The sequence below is a fragment of the Rhinatrema bivittatum genome, chromosome 4, assembly GCF_901001135.1.
Source record: "Rhinatrema bivittatum chromosome 4, aRhiBiv1.1, whole genome shotgun sequence".
NCBI classification, from domain to species: domain Eukaryota; kingdom Metazoa; phylum Chordata; class Amphibia; order Gymnophiona; family Rhinatrematidae; genus Rhinatrema; species Rhinatrema bivittatum.
Genome location: NC_042618.1, coordinates 133,264,200 through 133,283,976, shown reverse-complemented (window position 1 = coordinate 133,283,976; position 19,777 = coordinate 133,264,200). Strand labels below are relative to the sequence as shown.

Here is a 19,777-nt window from a genome sequence, read left to right as displayed (position 1 = left end):
AAATGGCTAAATAAAATAAATAGCATTTCTAAATATACAAAACTGGTAGAACTAGCTGGTAGTTGGCGGAATGAAGTAAATTGTGATATCCTACCTAAAGACATAAAAGAAAGCATAATAATGATATCTAAATATTCTGAAAATGTTGTTTATCGAGAAATTCAGTTCCACATTATAAAGAGAACAATTGTAACTCCTATTCAAGCATATAAGGCAGGATTTGCAGAATCAGCGGCTTGTAGAAAGTGTTTTCATGTTTCAGCCATGTTATTGCATTGTTTGTGGGAGTGTCCTGAGGTTGTCCGCTTTTGGGATTCAGTAATTGAGTCTTTGAGGAACATGATGAAGTCTCCTGTACTAATGAATAACTCTTATCTCTTGAGCCTTAATGTCAATCATAGGTTTTTGAAGTACCCACGTATACTTTTTCTGGTTAAGACTGTGCTAGTAGCAAAGCGTTATATACTTTTACACTGGCTGAATGGTATGGTTGAATGGTACTGTTATGGTATGTTAACTTGTATGATATGCTTCAGCTGGAATTTCATACTGCTTCTCTAATGGGTAAACATCAACTGTTTCAAGATCAATGGCTGCCATGCCTCAGGCAGTTGCCTGAAGAAAACCGAGCCTCTTTGTCTTCAAATGGAAATCTACAAAGACTCATGACAGGGGACCAGCCGGAGTGATCCCTCATGAAAGAGAAGTATAGGAGAACTTGCTTATGATTATCAATTTTGGTTTTGAGATGCAACCATTAACACAGAGCTCAAAGACATGTATAGTTTAAGGCCAGCCGTTCGTCCGGATTTGGGGGGGATAGGGGGAGGATAAGGACTAAGAAATAGGGATGGGGGTAGTTTTATAAGAAGGGAAAACTGATGTTCTGAGCATCGAGCTTATAATGTTGTTTTGTTTTTGTGCTGTACATCATGAATAAAAACTGTTTTCAAAAGAAAATGAAAAGCACAAATATATTAATACTTGCTCAGTATAACAGACCAGCATGGTGATATAGTCAGAAAGCCTGATGAGTTCTGGCAGTTTTTCTGTAATGTCTCCTGTCCTTTAGCACACTTTCTTCTGGTTGACAGGTAGTTCCTTTTGTCCCAACAACCCTCCTCCTGGAACGCTTTCCCCGTGATTCTAGGATTGCAGATCAATTCTGTATCTGCTGTAAAAAGTGGCTATCTTCCAGTTTCCATGTACCTGGCATGCAGTGTGTTCCTTCCCCTCTGCTTCCCATTGTCCTCTCTAGCTAAGTGGGCAAAAAATGGAAAAATATTTTGTGTTTATAGGAGGTAGGTTTTATTATTTTTTTCCTGACAATCCTCTGCATTTTAAACAGGCATTTTAATGTCTTCATATCAAAAAGTTGTCAAACTTGAAATGCAAACTATGGGGGCAATTTTTTAAACCTTGTGAACATTTGGGCCAGCAAGGGACTGTGAATACTTTTTTGAAGCTTGTGCAACATACATACATATCAAAATGAAATCCCTGTGTGTACGTTCCTTCACCCAAAGTACCTGCTCTTTTTTCCCTGTGGGTAAAGGTTTTTACCTGTACTGAGGTGGGACAGAGCAATTTTCAAACCTTCTTCAAAAGTTTTGAAAACTCCCTAAGCTAAGAAGTAATTTTCTCTTTTCTGTTAGATTTTCAGATTCACTTTTAGGTGTTCTTTAATCCCCAGCGGTGCCATTTCAGGAGTACATGGTTCCTTGCTAGCCTCTTCAAGGACTTGGAGAATTGCCAAGGAGAGGCGAGAACTTTCTGAGAGAGTGTTCTTCATTGTAAGGTCCTGGAGTCAGAGGCAGCTCCCACTAACCCTAAGAGCAGGTCCCTGACACCCCGCCCCCTCACCCCTGGAGGCTTGTTGATGACAGTTTTCCTATTTGCACTGCATGGCTTTCGGTGAGTTTAATCCACCTGATACCTGAATTTTGTACTAAGAACAGTGTAGGAGTTTAGGTACCACAAAGCCCAAACTTGCTGATGACCATGTTGTGCTGAAAGAAAACAGAATTGATTAGGAGGCAGCACCAGCGATAAGTATCTGGAGAAGGTGAGAGGAGGATTAACAAACTGGGAGAGAACTGGCTTGGAGAGGATGCTAGAGGCTGACTGGTGGGAGAAGTTGATAGGGCTTGAGACTGGCTGGGACTAGATTGCTGGAGAGTATATTGGGGAAAGTGTGTGTGTGTATAGAAGAGATGCTGGGGAGAGAGAAAGGGTTGGGGGAGGAAATATAATGTGCAGGGGAGGGTAAGACTGTTTTAATTAAACAAGTCACGAGTGTGCCTGTGCATCAGGGTCAACTACATCAGGGAGGGGGACACCATCTAGCCACATCTGCTCAGCTTTAGACTCCCTTCCTATCCTTCAGAGATCATCTGTTCTCATCCCATGTTTTCTTGATTTCTGATACAGTCCTCATCTTCACCGCCACAGGGAGGCTGTTTCATGCATCTATTACCCTTTCTGTAAAGGGCGATAGATGTGCACAGAAATTCTATAACACAACCAAAAACCATAAGAAGCAGCTCATTGTGCTGGGAGTCTCAGTCGTCAGAAGCACTAATTTGGGAACTCTTTTCAAGGGGAACACTATTTTAAATGCCTTCCAGGATAATCAGCTGGTAGAAATGCTAATCAGTTAGTCAGTGCAATCAATGAAGAAAGTAAGAATTCTGAAGTTGACCTCAACATCTTTCTTGGAACCAATGACCTTGCTAGAAACAATATCCAAGCCGTACAGAGAGATTTTCAGACTCTGGGGAAGCAGATTAGGCTCATGGTGAAGACTTGCCATTTCAGAAGTGTTATCTGTTCATGGGTAGAGGAATCAGAGGCTAAGCCATATAAATAATTTCAATGCATGGCTCAAAACCTGGTGTAAGGAAAGACATTTCGGATATATTGGGGGCTGGGGCCATTTATGGAACAGTAAGAGGCTCTATGTCAAAGATGGCTTACATCAGTCTATCACACTAAATAAGCCCTAAACTCTACTCCAGAAACCCCAAAACTGTGAAACACACAACAAAATAAATAGGTAGCTGGTATTAATTTTATAAACAATATGAATCATGGACCTTATAAACAGTCAACAAAAGATTTTTTATATATATCTATGTAGGACCTCTGAACTTGATGAGTCTGTTAATCATACAGATTCATACTTGGGTAGATTGGTCCAATTACTTTATTAATCAACAATTGATTTTTTTATCAATTTTTTTGTCATTTTTTAGACCCAAACAGATCGTTACCAATAAAGTGCTAAAAGCAATATCTCCATGAACTGAACGAAACCAAAAGCAAGAAGCACAAAACCCTCTGTTAATTATGTTCCTCAAAAACTTCTGGACTCCTTATATCTGAAACTGGTATAGAGAAAAGTACTCATCTGAAACGTTCAGCAACAGATTTCATGGCTAAGACTGTCCCTACACGATCGTGTTTCGGACCACACCGGGTCCTGCTTCAGGGGCAACGGCACATCCAGAAAAAAGGGGGTCTTTAAACAAATTCTTTCACGGTTCCATTTCATTTGTATTCCTTTTGTCGGCGGTCCGCGTTCTTGGCCGCAATTTAGCAAACAACATGGCGGGTCCTCCGGTTTAAATATACACGCCGGAAGTGCAGCTACGGCAGAGCCAGTCCTCCATTAGGTCATCAGCTGAAATTCAGGAGCTAAAAACATAAGACCTCCATCAGGTCATCTGTTGGAAGGTGGTAGAGGGAAAGCATACAGCGATTGTTCAAAGTCACAAAATCAATTGCATCCTTCTCACATAGCATAAGCAGTTTTTTCAGAAGCAAATGACGTAACACAATAGTCCAAACGGATCCAAAATCAGATAAGAGAGTACCAATTTATTTTCTCATTGAGACCTGACGGATCAACAGAACTTAAACGATGAATCCAGAAGTGTTCACGGCGATTGAGATAAATCTGAATATCCCCACCACGGGTACCCTTCTGTGCCTGTTCTAAAATAGACCAACGCAGATCTGTAAATTTGTGGCCCAATTGTGTGCAATGGTGGACTAAGGATGCAGTGAGTTTGCCAGTCTTAATGCAACTTCTGTGTTCAATAAGTCTCGTTCTGATCTTCCTTTTTGTATGACCAACATACACTTTGGCACAAGGACATTGAATCACATATACCACACATTACATCAGTCTATGGCAGGAAAAAGGATCTTATTTGAAAAATTCAAATCATATACCATAAGGCATTTAAACTAGAGGATGCGGAATACAAAAGGAAATTGAAATGCCATTACCAACATCTCCAAGAAGTGGGTGAAGAAATTAACAAAAATCAGCTGAATAGGGCAGAAAAGATGCCCAAGGAGAGAAGCTTGAAAGCTATGAGCACAAATGCCTGTAGTCTGGGCAATAAAATCTCAGACCGACAGGCTCTAATGGTGGAAGCGGATTTGATATCGTTACTGTTATAGAGACAAGGTTCACAGAGTCTCATGATTGAGATAGGGCCATCCCTGGCCATAACATGTTTAGGAAGGACAGAGATGACAGAAAAGGTGGAGGAGTAGCTCTTTGTCAGAAACAATATTCAAGCAACTGAAATACAAGGGACGTGGGGTAGGGAAGAAGCATTATGAGTTATCCTAAAAAAAAAAAAAAAAGAAAATGGTGCTTCCATTTATATTGGTGTGGTCTATAGGCCTTGCAACTCAAACAGAAGAACTGGACAGAGATCTGGTCAAAGACATCCAAAAGCTGGGAAAGAAGGGAGAAGTGTTGCTAATTGGAGATTTTTCTGCCATCATTTCTATGTTTCTGTGTTTCTATGTTTCTTAGATTACCCCTGAATCTACCCTATTTCTTCCTCATTCCAGAGCCTCATTTGCTTTAATTCCTTATAGGGATTTAAATGTCTCTCTATCATCTTCCCTATCCCTCCTTTTCCTCTAGGGTATGCATGTTTAGATATTTGTCCTATCCCCATATGTTTTATGGTAGACTTCTCTTTCCATCCCAGGTTTAATTTAATATATATTCCTTCAATAAGTCTAAAAGCATTTAATGTATAAAACATTTTTACCTCCTCTGAACACCAGTCTTTCTTCTGTATGCATTGCAATGCTATCTTAATGCAGGTCGGTGCATTATTTGTTCTATAGGGAGTATTGAAAAGCAGGTACGTCGGCAACACAGAGGATTCAAGATGCCAATGTCAAGCAGTTTGCGTGAGCTCCGGCATTTTTTTCCTGCTTTGAATAGGCTTTGACCTTCACTAGTGCCACATACAGCCAGGAAACGTAGGGCAAAGGAGAGGACTTACCCCTAAGTCCCTTTGGGTACCCCCGTTTCGAGCCCCATGGATGCCCACATTCAGCGAGCGAGCTATCAGATGTGCGGGGGAGGAGGCTGGAGAGGAGTTACCGGCCTCTCCCTCAGACTTATTGACATCTCTGTCCCCGATGCTTAGGACTCCACCAGCAAACCCAGCTGCCTCCAGAGATCAGGGCGTGTTGGGGGGGGGGGAGGGGTGCGTATGCTGAAGATGCTGACACCCTGCGAGTCCGTGAGGGGTTGGGACGCCCTGAAAATGCTGGAGGAGAAGCTGGAGATGGCCCTGGAAGGGGGGTAGTGCTGGCTCACCCAAGGAGGGAGGTGTTCAGAATCAGGCTGAATATGCTCTTATCCTAGCTTCAAGCCCACTGAGTAATTTCTCAATGCCTACCAAGACCTAAATTAATTACTCTTGATTCCATCTGGGAGGCTGAAATGAACTTGGGAACTTTCTATGACTTTGCAGTTTAATCCTGTTGTTGATAGAGTAAACAACATTGAAAATAGTTACCTTGTTGGAAAATTCAAACGTGTCTTTTTCCAAAGAAATGGTGGAAGTGAAAACAGGATATGCTAATTCTGAAGCCTACCCAGGATTTGCTGATAAAAGAGAATCAGCTGCTTCAGAATAAACTTGAGAATTTGGAAAATGTAATGTGTGGGAAGAATCTCGCTTTATAAATTTTCCCAGGCTTCCACATATTTCAGCGAAGGATATGTTTAAGAAATATCTCTTGGAAATTCTCAAGGTTCCTGAGACGGCAGTGCCTCCATTATCAAAATCATGTTGTTTACCCCCATTTAAGAAAAAGGCGACTCAAGAAGGTGCTCTGGGTATGGATTCCTTAACACCCAATCTGGATGTATCTCAGCTGCTGGAAACTTCTGACAAGTGCGTTGGTACAAATGGCCACAATGGCGGTCACTTTTGCGTTTGAACTAGACCGAGATTGGGTTTTGAGATTAATTTTTAGGCACCGCACTGTAGCTTTTTTCCATCTAAATATTAAGGTTTATCCAGATGTTTCCAGACAGAGACAGAAGAGGAGACAACAATTTTTTCTAATGAGATCCAGAGGTTTGCAGATTGGGGCTTCTTTTGTTTTAAAATTCCCATGTAAATATTATGTACGGTAAAATATAAGGGTCTCTTATATGTCTTTTTTACTCCTCTTCAACTAACTCTCTTCCTTTCTGATAAACCGGTCTTGCAGCCTGTGGGTAATGATTTAGTTCAGTCTGTGCCTCCTCCAGAATGTGGAGTGCCCTATATATATTTGTATACCCACTGTATTTATACTGCTCTTTTACTTTAATTCCTTTAAGGGGTTTTCCTCAACAACAATTGATGTTGGATCCCCTTATTGTGGACTTTTGGAATGGAAGAAGTACCGGCATGTGGATTTTTCCTTTTTCTAGTTTGCCTTTATGTGACATTTTCTGTTCTTCTCTTCCTTTTCTAATTCAAGATTGTTTTCTTGAACATTTTTTGGAAAATGCATAAATAAAGAATTTAAAAAAGAAAAGCAGGTACTTCCATATTTTGTAAATGGCTTAGTTTTTTTTGTCAGAAATCCTACAAAAGTATAGGTTTAGAATGTGTAAAAGTACTGAATCCCTATATACAGCCGTTACAGTAAAGTGCACTCAGCTGAACGCACTGTTTTGACTGGGTTGGACACGCGTCTACAACCCTTTTTCACAACAAGGGGTTTAGCATGTCCAAACCCCCCACCCAAAACTAATAGTGCTCATCACATGTAAATGTATGTTAGTGAGGCTATTAGTTCTTCGCCCAGGATACAGTAAAAAAAAAAAGTGCATCCAATCTGTACATTTTATGCTCAGAAATGTTATCACCTGCACAAGAGCAGGCGTTAATCTCTAAGCAGCCCGAAAAATGGTACAGAAAAGCAGAAAATACTGCTTTTCTGTACATCCTCTGACTTAATATCATGGCGATATTGTTTAAAAAAAAACCAAAACGTTTTTTAAAGTGTGCCGGAGGGTCAGGTTAGGAAACGGACACTCAATTTTACGAGTGTCCGTTTTCCTAACCCGTGCTGTGCACGTCCATTTTCTGAACCCGCTGACAGCCTCCTCTCCTGGGCTTCTGCTGCTAAGGAGGCATGTTAGGAAAGCGAGTGCTCAACATTGAGCGCCCATTTTCCCGCGACCTTACTGTATCGGGAACATGCTAACCTTGAAAACCAGTAATGTCCACACTCTGAATTACTACACCTTTGGAAAGCTAGAGTGAAATGAGATGTGCAACCCATGGCTTATAGCACAATGCTGTTAAAAGGTGAGGAGAAAGGCCTGAATCCCACCTCCACTCCTCCCAGTGTGACTTGAAACTAGTCACTTAACCACCCAGAACTCAAGTTTGAGAGATAAGCTCTTGAAGATACAGCAGAGCCCTTGTAAACATGTGCACTGTGGGCCAGATTTTAAATCACCACGCGTGCTAGGCCTGCCTAAACCCCCGGGATGGGTGTAAGTCCTGGAGTTGCTGAAAGGGGCGGTCCGGGGGGGGGGGGAGGTCCAGGAGTGGGGCGGGTCTAAAGGCGCCCGGCACAGCAGCCATTTGCCCCTGTGTTGAGGGATCTCGTGACAGCAGGGTACCGGCGCACGCAACTTGGGGGGGGGGTTGGGATAGGGGGAGGGCAGGGAAGGGAAAGGGAGGTTAGGCTAGGGGGTTGGGAAGTTCACTCCCAGTCTGCTCCTTAATTGGAGCGGACTGGGAGGGAAGTGGGGAAGGCCCCCGATGTATCGTCGCGCATATCTGCAAAAATGCTCCCCCCCCCCCCTATGCGCGCCAACCTGGTATTTTATAAAATCGCGTGTCCATATGTGCGTGCCAGCTTCTAAAATCTACCCCTATATGTACACTGACAATGCTGTATAAATAAAGGCCCTTATATGTTCTTTCCTAGGTGCAGAATATTTTGAAATCGAAACATCAGAGGGATTGGCAAGAGCTAAGTACTTTGCTGAATGCTCCTCATGTTCAGGTAAATTGAATTCAGCCATTCTTTATTTTAAATGCCAGATTTTGCATATATAAAATCAGATGCAAATCTGGCTTGGGAAATTAAGTTGCAGAGCAGGAGATGCAGCCTGAATGATCCATGTCTGAGGAAAGAGTTTATGAGAGCATTGGCCAGTATGGAGTGGAAACTGTTAAAATTGTTCGTATAGAAAAAGCACTGAGATATTTCTTTGATAAGTATTGCACACAGTGTCAGGAGATACCTTTATCTGCTATCATCATAACAGGATAGGGCAGGAATGTAATATTTATCAAATAATATGTACAGTATGTGGGCACGGGTAAAATAGATCAGTGTAAAATATGATCAGTGATTTCTTGTTTTAATCAGTAGGTATGGAGTCAACTGTTTAAATTTGCCTTCACATTTATATAAGAATTACTTTCTGTGGCATAAGATTCCAGTTGCTATTATCAAGGTTTGGAATAGAGCAGAAGTGCTGCATTTCTTTGTCTTTTTGCAAATGTCAGCATTACTGAGAAATGAAATCTCTGCTTTGAAAACCAGCAACAAAACGTGATTGTATACTGCCCAAAACACAAATGGTTTATTTCAGCCGTAGAGTCCTCTTTAGATTTGTTTGCAAACATTGGAGGACCTGAAGAGAAAACATATGCTTAGCAGCCCACTGGGTCCTTTGCTGGCTGATTAAAGCTTCCAATTACTTCCCTATTGATGTAAATCTTTCTTGTGTACATGCAAGCAGAGCAAAACTTAGAAATAGCCTAATAGTTAGAGCAGCGAGCTGAGAAGCAGGGAAGCCAGGATTCACATCCTGCTGATGCTCTGTTACCTTGTGTTTCACCCTTCATTGCCTCAGGTACAAACTTTACAGCATTATGATGTGTCGCAAAAAAAAAAAAAAGTGTGAGTGGGGGGGCGGGGGGCGATGGTGGGCAGCCGGCCGCATCACAGCGCTGCGGTTTCGCGTGAGGTAAGGCCCTACCGCATGCGATCCCGGTACATCGCACAATAAAGAATGGCCCTGTAAGATTTGTAAGCCTTCTGAGGAGAGGGAAACACCTACAGTCCCTGAATGGAACTCGCCTTGAGCTACCAATGAAAAGGCGTGAGCTAAATAAAATAAATAAGTAGTCAGAAGTCCTGCTCCACTCAAAGATGATTGTTTTGGTTTTGAAGGAGCTAAAGACACTATATAGTGAATTGCTTCTCTGCAGGACTGTGCTACAACTCCAGATTTCATTGCAAGCCAGGGCATGTCAGTGTGTAATGTAGTCCATGGAATTTTTTTGTTTGGAGCGTAAAGAGAGCAATAATCAGACATTTCCACGTGGAAACAGTTCTTACACGTGGAAATGTTCAACAGCGTGCATGCTTTTGTCTGCATTCTGTAGAGACGTTCCTGGATGTGGGGGAAATACAAAGAATGGAATATCATGCATAATTTTGTGCCGTAAAATTCTTTGCAGAGAAAGCAGGCATGGATCTCTGCCCTTAATTTTGCCATAGGCGGCTATCAAAGCAAAACTACTGATGTACCCCATGGAATTTGCACCAGCGCACCTCTTTTTAAAAAAAATTTATCCCAAAAGCATTTTCTGTGTTTTCTTGGTTAATGTTCAGTCTTATGCACCACAGGCACTTTTATTGACTCATGACAAGGTTGCAGAGCAGGAGATGCAGCCTGAATCCATGACTGAGGAAAGAGTTTACGAGAGCATTGGCCAGTATGGAGGAGAAACTGTTAAAATTGTTCGTATAGAAAAAGCACGAGATATTCCTTTGGTAAGTATTGCACACTGTGTCAGGAGAAACTTTTATCTGCTGATCATAACAGGATTGGAAAGGAATGTAATATTTATCAAAGAGGTAAAGTATGTGGGTATGTGTGATAAAACAAACATGCATATATCTATATGTCTGTCTGTCTCTTTCTTGGGCACCCGATGCTATATTTTAATGAGCTGCTGTGTTAAAAAGAACACACTAGGGAAGAATTATGCATCCCTAGCGCTCAAATGCATCGGACGCACAAAAGACACGGCTGTGCGCCCACAATTGCAACAGGCACGCAGTGCGAGCATCCGCTTTATTCCGCTTCAGGTTTGTTTCTGGACGCCCAATATACACACACAATAGCAAGGGGCAAAATCGGCCTGAACCGTTTCTATTATGTGTATGTTATGCGTCCAGAATTTTTTTTTTCAAGCCATTATATTATACCTTTATTCTTAAACACCGCAGACAAGTAGGTATTTAAGAATAAAGGTAGGAACCACATAGGGTGCTATTTTTAAATTTTCTCCTGAGCCCTTGATTCGCAGATTGATTTAACGTGGCTCCGGGAGTTAAATTTGCCATGTAAAAAGTGCATATTGGGTGCCCAGTGATTTTCTGCATTGGGGGGTAATAGCTAATAGCCTCATCTACATGGAATTTACATGTGAAGAGCGCTATTGGCTATGCATTTGTTTGGGCCTGTATTTTGGACGTACTAATTTCCTTATTGCATCAGGTGCTAATCTAGTGCTTCCAAAATCCACGTAAACTTCTGTGCTAGGCTGAGCGCACTTGATTGCATTGGCCTTTATATGTTCTCTGATTTTATTCTTTATAATAGTTTTCATGGCACTGAAGTCAGGCTCGCTGTCTATAGTTTCCCAGATCACCTCTGGAGCCTTTTTTTATATATTGAGGTTACATTGGCCACCTTCCAGTTTTCAGGTACAATAGATGATTTTAATGATAGGTTATAAATAACTTGTAATAGGTCTAAAATTTCATTTTTTTAGTTCTTTCATAACCCTGGGATGTATACCATCTGGCCCAGGTGATTTGCCACTCTTCGGTTAGTCTATCTGGCCTACTGCATCTTCCAGGTTCACTGTAATTTGGATTAGTTCATCTGAAGTCACCCTTGAAAACAGTCTCTGCAATGGATATCTCCCCAGCATCCTCATTAGTAAACACCGAAGCAAAGAATTAATTTAGTCTTTTTGCAATGGTCTTATGTCCCCTAAGTGCCCCTTTAACCCCTTGACCATCTAACAGTCCAACTGACTTCCTCGCAGGCTTCCTGCTTCGCATATATTTTTTAAAGTTTTTATTGTGAGGTTTTGCCTCTATGGCCAACTTCTTTTCAAATTCTCTTTTAGCCTGTCTTATCAATGTTTTACATTTAACTTGCCAATGCTTATGCTTTTTTTTTTTTTCTTCAGATGGATCGTTCCAGTTTTTTAAGGAAGGATCTCATGGCTAAAATAGCCTCCTTCACCTCACCTTTTAACCATTCTGGCAAATTTTTAGCCTTCCTTCCACCTTTCTTAATGCATGGAATACATTTTGACTGTGCTTCTAAGATAGTATTTATTTTTTTAACAATGTCCACGCCTATTGTCTCTCCTAACCTTTGTAGCTGCACCTTTCAGTTTTTCTCTAGCTATTTTTCTCATTTTCTCAAAGTTTCCCTTTTGAAAGTTTAGTGCTAGAGCCGTGGATTTAATTACTGTCCCCCTTCCAGTCATTAATTCAAATTTGATCATATTATGATCACTATTGCCAAGCTGCCCTACCACTGTTACCTCTGTCATTAAATCCTGCGCTCCACTAAGAATTAGATCTAAAATAGCTCCCCCTCTGATCGGTTCCTGGACCAATTGTGCCATAAAGCAGTTATTTATTCTATCCAGGAACTTTATCTCTCTAGCATGTCCTGTTACATTTACTCAGTCAATATTAGGGCAATTTAAATCTCCCATTATTACTGCACAACCAATTTGGTTAGCTTTCCTAATTTCTCTTAGCATTTCATTGTCTGTCTCATCATTTTGGCCAGGTGGACGGTAGTATACTCCTATTCCTATGCTCTTCCCCGACACACATGAGATTTCTACCCATAAAGATTCTGTTGTGCATTTAGTCTTTTGCAGGATCCCTTATTCTGTTGGACTCTGCCATCCCGGACATATAGCACACCCCCCCCCCCCCCCCTCACATTGATCCTCCCTATCATTGCAATTATAATTTCTACCCTGGTATGGCACTATCCCATTGGTTATCCTTCTTCCACCGTGTCTCTGAGATGCCAGTTAAGTCTATGTCATATTTCAAATTGTGTTTTTTGTTTGTATTGAAAACCTGCTTTTCAGTTGACAGGGATCATTTGGAATCCTTTAGCTCCGGTGATTCTTTACTGATAGGCTCATGGACTACTTTTGCTTTTATTGGAACCTCTCTGTTGGGATGCCCTAACTCTCCTGCTTCATTTGTATCCTTTGAAGCTACCTTCCTCCAAACCATGCCCTGTTCAGCGACTGTCTGCTTTCCTCTTTGTTCTGCACCTTGGAGAAGTGAGAGATGGGTGATGGTGAGGATCTCTGTGTGGCGCACACTCTTTGGGCCAGTGCCAAGGGTGTTAGGAACCTAGACGAACCTTACAGCTTTGTTCCCCCTCCCTTCCCAAACACAATTTAAAAATTATGCATTAATAAGTTTACATGAAAAAGGGCATTCAAAGTACAGTCTTCTGAGGTAAATATATCACTTACAACAACGTATATTATATTTATATGTGCTGCTGTGGGGTCAACCAGAAACATAATATGTAACTCATGTTGGATGTTGCCTTGGCTCTGAGAAAGCCATGAGTAAATTGAATTACAATTACAATATAACTGTATATTTAAATTGCCCGCCCTTCAAATCTGCCTAATATATGCTCCACCCGGGCTCCTTGAAAACAACCCATTTCCCCCTGATTGAATACATTACCAAACACTTAGACATAAATGCACCTGCAATTATCTTAGGCGATTTTAATCTCCATGTCAACACTGTATCATTATCATCATCCCATGTCTCCCTACTGGCATCCTTGAATGCCCTTGGCTTCAAACAAATAATCGCTAACCCCCCACACAAGGCAGGCCACACTCTTGATCTCATTTTCACCAACCCCCTGATCCAACCTGAACCCCCTACTTGCAAACCCATCCCCTGGTCCGACCATTTCCGCATTGAAACCACCTGCTACATAAACAATACACCCACTCGCACACTCACAAAGAAAACCATTCACTTCCGCCGACCATGTAAAACAGAGGATCTCATCGCAGCCCTCTTATGCGAGCTTCCCAAACTAGACCTAACTGACGCTGAATCCGCTCTCTCCTCCTGGTCTCAACTTACCAACACTGTCGCCAATAATGTCTGCCCTACACAATCCCATGAAATTAACCCTGCAAATCTAAAAAGAAATCCTGGTACACCCCTGAACTCAAAACCCTGAAATTCAATCTCAGGAAACTAGAAAAAAAATGGCGTAAAGAGCAATCTCCTGCATTACAGGCCAAGTTCCGATCCTAAATCCACACCTACCGAGAAGCCATTGACAAGACTAAAAGAGATTTTTATGCCCAAAAAATTCATCAACTTCAATTTAATTCTTGAGCCATCTTTGAATTTGTATCCACATTAACTAAAACTATTCCCACCCCCTCCCCGGACACTGATGACAAAACCAAATGCGAAGAACTCGCTCTATACTTCCACAATAAAATTTAAAAAATCATGGCACGCTTCCCCCTACCTCCACGCCCATCAATACCCCAATAACAAACACCACTGCCACTATACCTACGCCTACTACATCCCATGCACTTAACACCACTGCAGTACTTATGTCATTCGAGACTACGACACCCATGGAGATTGAATCCATCCTCAAGAAAATCAACCCCGCAGTACACCCTTCAGACACTCATCCCACCCAATCCTTCCTCGCCATCCCTAACATACTCTCCCAACCCATTTCCAATATCAATTGCTCTATATCTCTCGGCATAGTCCCACACCAACTCAAGCAAGCCGTAATAAAACCCATTTTAAAAAAAACCCTCCCTTGATTCTTCCGACCCTGCCAACTACCGCCCCATCTCCAACCTTCTCTTTTTATCTAAAATCCTTGAAAAAACTATTAACCAGCAGCTAACTGACTACCTGAACGATCATCGTATCCTTTTCCCCTCCCAATATGGATTCCGCAGATACCACAGCACCGAAACCCTCCTCATCTCCCTTTCTGACTATATCCTGAAGGCCCTTGACAAAGGCCAATCATACATCCTGGCCCTCCTAGACATATCCTCAGCATTCGATACGGTCAACCACCACATCCTAATTGAACGCCTAAAAGGAATCTGCATTTCTGGCTCCTCCCTCTGCTGGTTTCAATCATACCTAACCAACAGGCAATACAGAGTGAAAATGGGACATTCCGAATCTAAACTAGTTAACTTGTCACAGCTGTACCTCAAGGTTCCCCACTGTCTTCTACCCTCAACATAAACCTCCTTCCTCTCTGCCATCTCCTATCCAACCTTGGTCTTCCGCACTTCATATATGCGGATGACGTTCAGATCCTCATACCTATTAATGATACATTACCTAAGGCCATGAAGACATGGGAATCGGCCCTAGCAGCCATTAACACCCTGCTCTCAGACAACTACCTTGCGCGCAACACCTCTAAAACAGAGCTAATCATCTCACCGTACTCTAACCACCTCATCTCCCCATTACCCAACTCTCCAACCCTCCCCTCCACCTTTTCCCAACACGTTCACAGCCTTGGCCTCACCCTAGACAACCATTATAATCTAAAAAAGTTCATTAACGCCACCCTAAAAGACAGCTTTTTCAAGCTCCACACACTGAAAAAACTAAAACCCTTCCTTCATCTAAATGACTTTTGCACCATTCTCCAAGCCACTTTCTTATCCAAAGTTGATTACTGTAACTCCATCCTCCTAGGTCTTCCTAAATATTCTATGCAACCCCTGCAGATGCTCCAAAATGCCGCCACCTGTATTCTTACCAATGCCCACCGAACCGATCATATCACCCCTGTCCTCAAGCATCTACACTGGTTGCCAATCACATCCCGGATAATATACAAGTCCCTCAACATTATCCACAAATCCCTCCACAATCAAGACATGCACTGGTTCAAGGAACACCTACACTTTCGCACCCACAACAGACCCACCAGAACACAATATCTGTCCACCCTGCACACCCCCTCCCCCAAACTAACAAAACTTATAACCACCAAAGAACGTACCCTCTCCATCGCAGGGCCTGCTCTTTGGAACAGCATGCCCCTCAGTCTTCACCAGGAATTGTGTGCAAAGAAATTCAAACAAAACCTCAAGACCTGGCTCTTTAAATAGGCATTCACCTGAACCTTCTCATCCACCCCCCCCCCCCCCCCCCTCTAATACTTCCTTCTCTCCCTCCTTTGAATACTCTCCCTCCAAATCCCCTTATCTCCCCTAAATTTAGCTTTCCATGCAGCTCAAATTTCAAGCAGCTAACCCCTAAATACCATGCATATTACCTTTTAACACTCTGTAGTACCTTCCATGAAGATCTTCCACCATACAGAGAAATCCTTAACAATCTGCTAAAAATCACACCCCGATTTCCCTTACTGTGATCCCTCCTGATTGTATTCCACACCACTAGGCCTCAAAGTATCCTCCTGAACTTATCTAATCCCCCACCCTATAAGGTTCTCCACCTGTAAACACCTCTCTCATTTCATAGCTCCCCCTCGTACGATTGTATAACACTAAATATAAATTACTATTTCCGTCCTCCCCCTCCTGAAATACATGCTATTTGAGCAAAGTTAATCTGTTTGCTGTTTCTTCTTGTTTATTGTAAAGCCTGTTGCTTTGACATGTTTCCTTCCTCCCCGCGTGAATTTCACGCTATTATTACATGGTTCGCCGTTTGCTGTTAACCACTGTAAAGCCTAGAGCTGCGTTAAGTTATATGTAAACCGAGGTGATGTTCCAAACGTGCCCCGGTATATAAAAATACTTAAATAAATAAATACACCCCCCCCCCCAAAATACCAAAACAGCATTAACTGCCAGTCTTCAAACAGTAACAACCCTATCTATGAAACAGAGCAGTGCAAATATTACACCAGGCTCTAAAACATCAATCCACCTTCTATTAGAAAAACAAAATAAGCCAGACTGCTATAGATCCCTTCACAGAAGCTGCATGCTAGCAGAATACCTCACCTCAGTCACACATACAGAAACACAAACAGACCCTCTCTAATTACAGAATAAAGAAACCATACAAAATGAACAGACAAAAACTGAACTGAAAACTGCAACAAGCCAGGTTCTATAAGCAATGCATCAATGGAAAAACTGACACATTATCATTCTTCATAAAACATCAAAACAAAATCAAGAAATATAAAAGTCATAATAGCAAAGTCATACTAATAAAGAATATTTTAAAACAGGTGATAAATATAACATCTAATAATTAAAAACTCATAAATGTTTTTTAAAATTTCCCAAACAGCAATAAAATATTTCAAAACAGCAAACACATGCCTCTCCACCAGTGGCAATCCTTCTGGCAGGGTTGCACAGCTCTTCTTTCTCTGGCAGGGCCTGATCTCCCTGCCAGTGGCTATTTATTTATTTATGTAAAACTCTCCCTGGCAAAGCTGCACAGTACAGCTCAGGGGCATTACGCACATGCACTCTTCCTGTTGATGGGGAGTGGGAACCCCACCAGCATGTCGATAAATTGTGCCGCACACAACTCACTTCCTGCCAGCAAGAACTTGCTTGTCTGGCAGGAAATGAGGTGGTCGCTGCAGTTGTGTTTTGTGTGGAGGAGGCACATGCTTTTGCTCCAAAATTGTATCATCCGAGTCAACCGCCTCACCCTGTCCAATATCAGAGCCGTCCTTGCATCAGAAGTCATGATGTGAAGCATTTTGAAAACTGTCTTACCATTGGTTAGCAGTTATAACCATATACAAATTTATGGTCCAAATGAGGAAACTAGGTATTGTGAAATGTTTATATTTTTTTTTGTTTTTTTATTTTGTTTTGTTTGTTCATTTGTTTTTAAGTATATGAGAGAAAGTCAGTAAATTAAGTGAATTTAATCTGTTTTAATGCAATGTTTAAATTCACCTTATTTGATCATCCCCCTCATAATGATAATGGGAACTTACCTTTTAAATGTTACTGCAATGACATCAGAAATCTAATTCCTATTCTCTCAGTACTATCTGAAGTCATTTACAGTCGCCATGTTGACGACAAAAAAAAAGAAAAAGAGAAGACCAGACTTTTACAAGGGACGTTTTCAAAATCCCAATTTCCTATGGTGATTACAGAGTTCAGAGTTCTTAAAAATAAATAAATAAGCACAGTGGTTATCTTTAGGATGTTCACAGGTGTCAACTTGCACTACTTTTTTGTGAGCACTATTACAGTTACTGTTTATTGATCCTTGGACTTGCATTAGATAACTTTTAAACCACACAGGATATTTCTATCAGTGTTTGAATTTAATGTAAGCACCTTGGCATTTCATATTTTTAGGCACTTTCTCGGATTTTGAACTAGCAGTGTTTCCTAACCCTGTCCTTGAGTTTTCACACCCTAGGCAGTTGAGTTTTCAGGATTGTCACAATGAATATGCATGAGATAAATTTGCATACACTGGATCTCCAATGTATGCAGATCTCTCTCATGCATATTCATTTTGGTAATCCTGATTTCCTGACAGGCTAAGAATATTTCTAGGACCAGGCAGAGAAACACAGTTTCAGAGACACGTTCAAAACAGCCAGTCTGGCTTTGTTCACACCTCAGGATGCAGTCAGTACTGCTGATGATAGCACCTGAAAATCTATAATGAGACATGACTTCTGGGCTAGACTCTTCCCATTTCTTTTCCGAGTTGTCTTCCATAGGGAAGGACCACAGCAGTTGTGTTCTGGCAGCAAGAGTCAATGGAAAACTTAAAATTAAAATAAAAAAGGGCCTCGTGCAACAAGGATTACAGAGCAGATGAGCAGGCTTGGTAGTATGCAGCTGTGTGGAATTGATTCAGTTATGTTAACGAGTACTGCCTGTAAAGCACTGTGCTGGGAAGCTAATCTTGTCTCTGTCCTTTTCTATCTGTCTCCATATCTTTGACAATTTTCTCCAGTTAAGGTCTGAACCAGTTATTCCCTTCAAAGGGGTTGTTGGAAGAGGACTCTACAAACCAATATTTTGGGAAAAGGCCTCTTCTGGCCACCACTTTGCAGACAGACTATGTGCCTTGAAGGATAGGGAAATGATCATAAAATACATCAGCAAGACAGATGCTGAGGTTATAACTTTTAACATGGGGACCAAGCCACCTAGGTTCATAGCAGAGTGCTCAGTGTCCTGCAGAGAATTAAAGCTACCAGTGGTATATATTTGTAGTGAGTATTTTGCAGGTTTTATGTATATTGAAACTCTCTTATGATGAACTCTTGTTTTAGAGAATGTGCTTTTCAGAAGAGCACATTCTCCCCACTAATCTCTGTCAGATGCATGAGAAAACAGTCTGTACAGGCTGCATGGTACACAAGCTTGTCACTTATCTTTCACTTTGCTATGATGTGCTTCTGGTGAATTTCATTTGCATTCATTAGTAGACCTGTAAAATGGACACAGTCTCACAGTAAGTTGCCCATTTAAAAGAAGCTGTATTGCCCAACAATGTTTTCACTAAAACAAGAATATCACATGGTGCCAGAACTTGGGATTCCATTGCAACATATTGAAAAGCCATGACACTTGGGAAGCTCACTGTGATTAATTTCATCCATTGTATGGCTACATTCCATCCTCTCCAGATTCCAAACATTGTCCTAGTCTGAATCGGATGCAGCCTTTTATAGTCTTATCAGAGATGAGAGGTGCTTACCTTACTGAAACATTGTAGCTGATCTTTGCTATACCAAGCAGCAAGAAGTTTGTTGTGTGGTTTTTTTTTTAACCCCTATGTCTTGTGACATTCATCTCATGTAGAAGGGTGAACCTTAATTGTATCTTCAAATGCTTCTGCAAAAAAGGGGTATTGTTCCTTTCTTGTGACTCATATTTTCCTCCTTTCAAAATCTCCCTATTGAGCTTGGGGGCCTCACTTCCTCACTATAGAAGTGGCATGCCATTTCTAGGACACAGCTCCAGACTTGAGTTTCCTGTTACTATGGTGGTGTTTTCTCTATTCATGTGAACTCCTGAGCAATTGTTTCCATGCACCAAATGTACAGACTACAGGGCAGGCTACATTTGCAACTATCAGACTCTGCTTGGACTGAAATAGTTGGCTTATCCCTCTTTTTAAATTATTCTGCTAATAGCATTTTCCTTTGGATTTGCACAGTTATCTTGTGTAGTGACTCCCCCCCCCCGCCCCCCCCCCCCACATCTTTCACTCACAAACATTAAAGCAACAGGTAAAACGTGGACTTTTAGAACAGAACTTGGAATAATAGTATAGGTACCTGATCCATGCATATCACATGGTAGCATGTTATGCTAGTATCTAAATCTTCCCCTTTGAG

General features: G+C 41.5%; 1 protein-coding gene across 6 annotated transcripts in view; it reads left to right on the top strand.

Moving 5' to 3' along the window:
* MPP5 (membrane palmitoylated protein 5) overlaps nt 1–19,777 on the top strand; it is a 246,730-nt gene that overhangs the window by 177,901 nt on the left and 49,052 nt on the right. For all 6 annotated transcript variants that reach the window (XM_029598872.1, XM_029598870.1, XM_029598868.1 and 3 more), the window contains 2 exons: nt 8,266–8,343; nt 9,982–10,128. In XM_029598872.1, the coding sequence (XP_029454732.1) occupies nt 8,266–8,343; nt 9,982–10,128 (225 nt within the window). The remainder of the gene's footprint in view (nt 1–8,265; nt 8,344–9,981; nt 10,129–19,777) is intronic.